Genomic DNA, 5,728 nt, shown 5'->3' on the forward strand with positions numbered 1-5,728 from the left:
TAAGTTTCGGTTTAAAGTAGACCAAACATCCCTTTTTGGATTTACGTGGACTTCAGATGGTCTAAGAGCTGATGATCTCAAGATTAAGGCTATCAGAGACATGCCTTCCCTACAGAATCTAGCCGAATTGCAGATCTTCATGGGGATGGTCAACTACCTGAACAGATTCTCCACGATCATGGCCCAGACCTCAGAGCCCCTGATCGAGGCAGCTGATGAAGAAAGGCACACCCTTCGTATAGATGGCAACCAGAGCATCACAACGCATTTCAAAGTCTCAAACAAATAATCACCGAGGCACCAGTGCTGGCCTATTATGATCCAGAAAAAGACAATGTGATTCAATCAGATGCAAGCTTAAAAGGAATTGGGTGTGTACTCATATAAGACAGTAAACCGGTGTGCTATGCAAGCCGATCACTCAGCGATACAGAATCCCGATACAGCGACATTGAAAGAGAACTTTTAGCCGCCTGTTGGTCCTTAGAGCGATTCAGCCACTACGTCTTTGGTAAGCAAGTGGTTGTAGAAACAGACCACAAACGGCTTGAAAGCATATGGAAGCATACCCAGTGTCTCACTACGCCTCCAGAGGCTCCTCCTGAAGATCTCCAAATACAACGTGGAAATTAAGTACATTCAAGGCAAAACAAACGTTACAGCAGATGCCCTATCCAGAGTCTGCTGCATGGAATCCCCCGAAGAAGACTCAGAAACACTGCTACTTGAAGTTGATGGCATTAGCCACACCTTGCCCGCTAGCCCAGCTAAACTGGATGAAATACGAAACCACACAACTCAAGATACTGTGCTCAGCCATTTGAAGGATGTCATTCATCAAGGGTGGCCTGAAGATCCAAACGAATGTCTTGCTAACCTGAAAGAGTTTTGGAACTTCAGAGAAGATCAAAGTGTTGAAAATGGCCTCATCTTGAAGGGACATCGTCTTCTGATTCCAAGCAACATGCGTCCTCAGTTACTTCAGATTATTCACCAAGGCCATCTGGGGGCAGAAAAGTGTAACTTGAAAGCTAGAGACTGTGTTTTTTGGCCAGGTATCTCAAAGGATATTAATGAAATTGCTTTCAACTGCGCCACTTGCATACAGTTTTCTGAACGCCAGCCAAAGGAACCCTTACACCCTCACTTTGTACCCAGTTTTCCTTGGCAGAAACTTGCCACCGATTTGTTCGACTTCCAAGGCGCCCAATATCTGTTGGTAACAGATTATTACAGCAAGTACCCCATCGTGAGAAAGCTGAGCTCCACTACATCTACTACTCTCATTAACCATCTCAAGTCAATATTTGCAGAAAATCGGGTACCAGAAACCTTGATATCTGATAATGGCCCACAGCACAACAGACAAGAATTTACAGCCTTTTGCAAGCAGTGGGGCATTGACCATGTGACAAGCTCACCACTGTATTCACAAAGCAACGGCTTCGTAGAGTGGTCAGTCCAGAAAGTAAAGAACCTTCTACGAAAAGCACAAGCCTCGGAAGAAGATCCATACTTAGCATTGCTGACATACCGGGCCACACCCGTAGACAGCAACCAACCGTCACCTTCTCTGCTGTTGAACCGTAGAGCTTACCGTACACAACTGTCATGCAGTGGCCATCTCCAACGTTCACAAGCTTTTGATAGCCGCAGAGAGCAACTACAAAATCGACAGGACACCCAGAGAACCATTACGACCGCCAAGGGACACATATGCTTCGACGACTAAATCAAGGCGAGCAAGTAGTCGTGTTCCAACCACAGACCAAGGAATGGATTCCCGCAGAGGTAAAGGAAGAGACCAGTAAGCCAAGGTCTTACATAGTCAAGACAACGGGTGGGTCTGAGCCAAGACGCAACAGAGTCCAGCTGAAGCTTTTACCTTTCCAGAAAACACCAACAACCTGTGGAGAACAGGTTATTAGCAACCAGGAGAGTACAGCCATGAGACAAAGCCCTTACCTCTTCAGACGTCATCGTCAGAATTACCTCAGGCGCCTGCCAAGTCACCGTTATCTTCCAACCAAGGCAGTGACAAGTTGCCTATGACAACAAGGAGTGGCCACATTGTAAAGGAGCCATCTAGACTAGACTTATAAGCTTTTTTTTGCTGTCTGAACACTGGTGAAGAAACACTCAGAGAAACACATATAAACTCTGTTTTTATTGTTATTTTTGTTGTTTCTGTTTTCTTTCCCTTTTTTTTGTTTGGCTGTTACTTTTTGTTAGAAACTTAGATTTCCGTTTTTAGCCTTTCTTAGGATGGAGATGTTACATTAGCTAAGCTTACGCAATGGTCCAGCGCATGCGCAGTGAAGAGACAAAGCACATGTTCGAGACACAAAGTTTATTTTCCTTGATCTGAGATAACTAAATAAAATTACCAAAAAGCTGCATATCCTTTTACAGTCATGATTGTGTACTTTTCTATTGCTAACAAACTGCAAAATGGTCAAACCATGTAATAACTTTTTTCAAGTAAATTATTTGTTGTTTTCATGTATCCAAACTAAACCCAAAACATTTTCAAATGCCTCCCTACAGAGGGTAATTCCTCACTCACATACACAAATTCATCAATAACAAAACAAAATAACTACCCCTGACAATTATTGTATCTGTAACAAGACAATGGTTATTCAAGAAAATCAAACCCATTAGTCCCGGGTTGGTTATTCCAAAAGCAACAACAATTAAAATTGTAACTGCAACAAGACAATGATTATAAAATTGTAACTGTAACAATGGTCATTTAAGTAAATCAAATCCATTAGTCCTGGGTTGGTTATTCTTAAAGCAATAAGGATTAAAGATTAAACTTGACTTAATTTTTCTCATATCAATTTGAACATTTCAAGCATATTATTTGTGTCACGGCTCAACACTAACGGTAGCCCACTAACCACAGACTAGTAGAAATTCAGTGGTTCAATTCAAGCAAGTGGTTCTCAATTTCTACTAGCCAGTTTGGCTTAAATTGTCATAACATCTAAAAACATCTAAGATGTCACTAGCCTAGTCACTAGGCCAGTCAATTGAAAAGTTAATGTCAGGCCCAGTGTGTGATATTTTTCATGCTATCTACTGAGGCTTGAATGAATGAGATTTTGTATCAATTGGATTTTTCATTCAGATGCGGAGCAACCTTTATGTCACAGAGAATTGTCTTCTTTCTCTTGGTTTCTGTCTCCTATAGAGAAGTGGCTGTTGAATACATCAAATTCATTCTGGTAGCCAAACACCTTACAAAATAAGAGAGAAGTTGCATAGACTGAAAAAGCCTTGTGCCACCATATTTGTTTGAAATTTTTGTCTTTTAAATCTCATGCTTCCTTTCTGTGTTTCTCTCACATGTGGCCTGCTCCTTGTGCAAGGAAACTGGTACTTAAGCCACCTTAAATTTGCTCTTTTGTGAAATAATTTTTAACACTCAAATAGAAATGTTGTGTGTCAGTGTGGCCATATAAAATCATTTATATCAATTCTAAGTTCTCTGTCTCTGTGCAAAGGTAAACCACCACATTCTTCGAAACACATTATCCAAGTGTTGGACTTACCAGAAGAGACCACAAGCTTAATTAACCCGTGTGCCCCAAAATAATCAACTAAACATCAGTTTACTCTTTTTTCATACCGTGTTCATACATGTGGTGAAGTATGCCACAACAATTGTGACAAAATTCACCACACATCCAACAAGTGAATTTCTCTCTATCTAAAGATAGTTGTCTACACTTGTGTGTCTTCAAGCTCCTCCAATCCTCAAACCCTTTGCTGCAATAGCTGCACTTGTGAGGCCAATTCCCATGGTATGATCTGTTATGCACTGTCAGGCTCCACTTTCCAGTATAGCATTTATCACAATGAGTACATTTGTAAGGTTTCTCACCACTGTGAACTCTGAGGTGTGTTTGCAAATGTCCTGCTTGTTTAAATGTTTTGTCACAATGAGTACATTTGTAAGGTTTCTGACCACTGTGAACTCTGAGGTGTTTTTGCAAATTTCCTGCATCATTAAATGTTTTGTCGCACTGAGTACATTTGTAAGGTTTCTCACCACTGTGAACTCTGAGGTGTCTTCGCAAATTTGTTGAATGATTAAATTTTTTGTCACAATGAGTACATTTATAAGGTTTCTCACCACTGTGAACTCTGAGGTGTGTTTGCAAATGTCCTGCTAGTTTAAATGTTTTGTCACAATGAGTACATTTGTAAGGTTTCTGACCACTGTGAACTCTGAAGTGTTTTTGCAAATTTCTTGGATCATTAAATGTTTTGTCACAATGAGTACATTTGTAAGGTTTCTCACCACTGTGAACTCTGAGGTGTCTTCGCAAATTTGTTGAATAATTAAATGTTTTGTCACAATGAGTACATTTGTAAGGTTTCTCACCACTGTGAACCCTGGCGTGTTCATGTAATGTGCGTTGATGCTTGAAGCTCTTCTCACACTGTGTACATTGGTAAGGTTTCTCATCGCTATGAACCCTATGGTGTTGCTTTAACCCTTTGTGAATTTTGAAGCTCTTCTCACATTGTGTACATTTGTAGGGCCTTTCATCTCTGGGAGTTCCAAAATGTGTTGTCTTATTTCTTTTTGAGGGAAAGCAGTTTTCAGTATTGGCACATCGGAGTTGATTCTTTCTTTTGCTCTGCCTCATTTTCACTCTGCTTGCCTTTTTTCACAAACTTCAAGACAAGAAATTGAACATAGTCAGGTAACATAGATAAAGACAATTTAATATCTACTAGTTGACATTATTCAAACCTTGGACTGTATTAAGTTTGGGGATAAAAATATGTTTCTTTTATTTCCCTTATTTTCTCCCGTTGAACTCTCTTTTCAAAATTGGCATGTTATTTTGACAAAAGATAGAAATGTGTTTGCGCAACATTTTCCACTCATACACGGAAAGTATAGTGAACAAAACCGAAGATAAAAGGTCGCATTTGGCTTAAAATAATTTATTCTGGTTTTCTAAACATGCAACACTTACAAATTCAACCTTTGATCCACTTATGTAACAAACTCTTATGTTCAAAAACAATTTGCAGCTTTTAATTTAATCGAACCATGATTTAACGAAATAAAGTGAATTGAGTGCAATTGTGTTCGATGAATTAATTATCCATTCAATTTGGTTCAATTGCCTACGCCAGGACAACTAGTACGGAGCTAGGGTAGGATGACTAAGATTACATACCATATAGTTCCACAGGAATCAAATAAACGACAACTCAAAAGGTAACAAAATTGAACTACACCCATCAATATGGCGGATTTACCAGGTTAGAACGGGAATGGAGAAAATTACGTTTTGTATGACGGCACAAAGTGTTCTCGCCACTGCAAAAACCATTGTTGCCTTCTCTTATTCAGATTTCATTGAAGCTATATATGGAGAAGGTGGAAAATTTGGTGACCGTTAATCCTTGCTAACAATGAACAAACACTTGTTGAAATGCGATGAGATTTCCGTGCAGTTATTTGTTTTAAAGGAGAAGTACCCAAAGCGACGCGGCAGAAATGAAGTCACAATGACCCTTGCTCACCTAATCACGTTTCAGAAATGAATTTTCATCATCAACCCGACATGTGCACTTGCGAAAACATCGATTTTCTTGGCTTTGAGTTGATAAACAGCTTATAGAAGAAAACGAAACCATTTCTAACTGAATTCGATTTGAGACGCGGTCTCTGTAAGGTACAGTAACTAAACAGATT

At 39.7% G+C, this 5,728-nt stretch overlaps 1 protein-coding gene across 1 annotated transcript; it reads right to left on the reverse strand.

Annotated features, from left to right (window-relative positions):
* Positions 1-2,335: 2,335 nt before the first annotated feature.
* On the reverse strand, positions 2,336-4,678 carry LOC148728011 (uncharacterized). The gene has a single exon (XM_088724436.1). The coding sequence runs from the start codon at positions 4,662-4,664 to the stop codon at positions 3,621-3,623; it is 1,044 nt and encodes a 347-aa protein (XP_088580562.1). The 5' UTR covers positions 4,665-4,678; the 3' UTR covers positions 2,336-3,620.
* Between the last annotated feature and the right edge of the window lie 1,050 nt (positions 4,679-5,728).

The sequence above is a fragment of the Stylophora pistillata genome, chromosome 6, assembly GCF_964205215.1.
Source record: "Stylophora pistillata chromosome 6, jaStyPist1.2, whole genome shotgun sequence".
Classification (NCBI taxonomy): Eukaryota; Metazoa; Cnidaria; class Anthozoa; order Scleractinia; family Pocilloporidae; genus Stylophora; species Stylophora pistillata.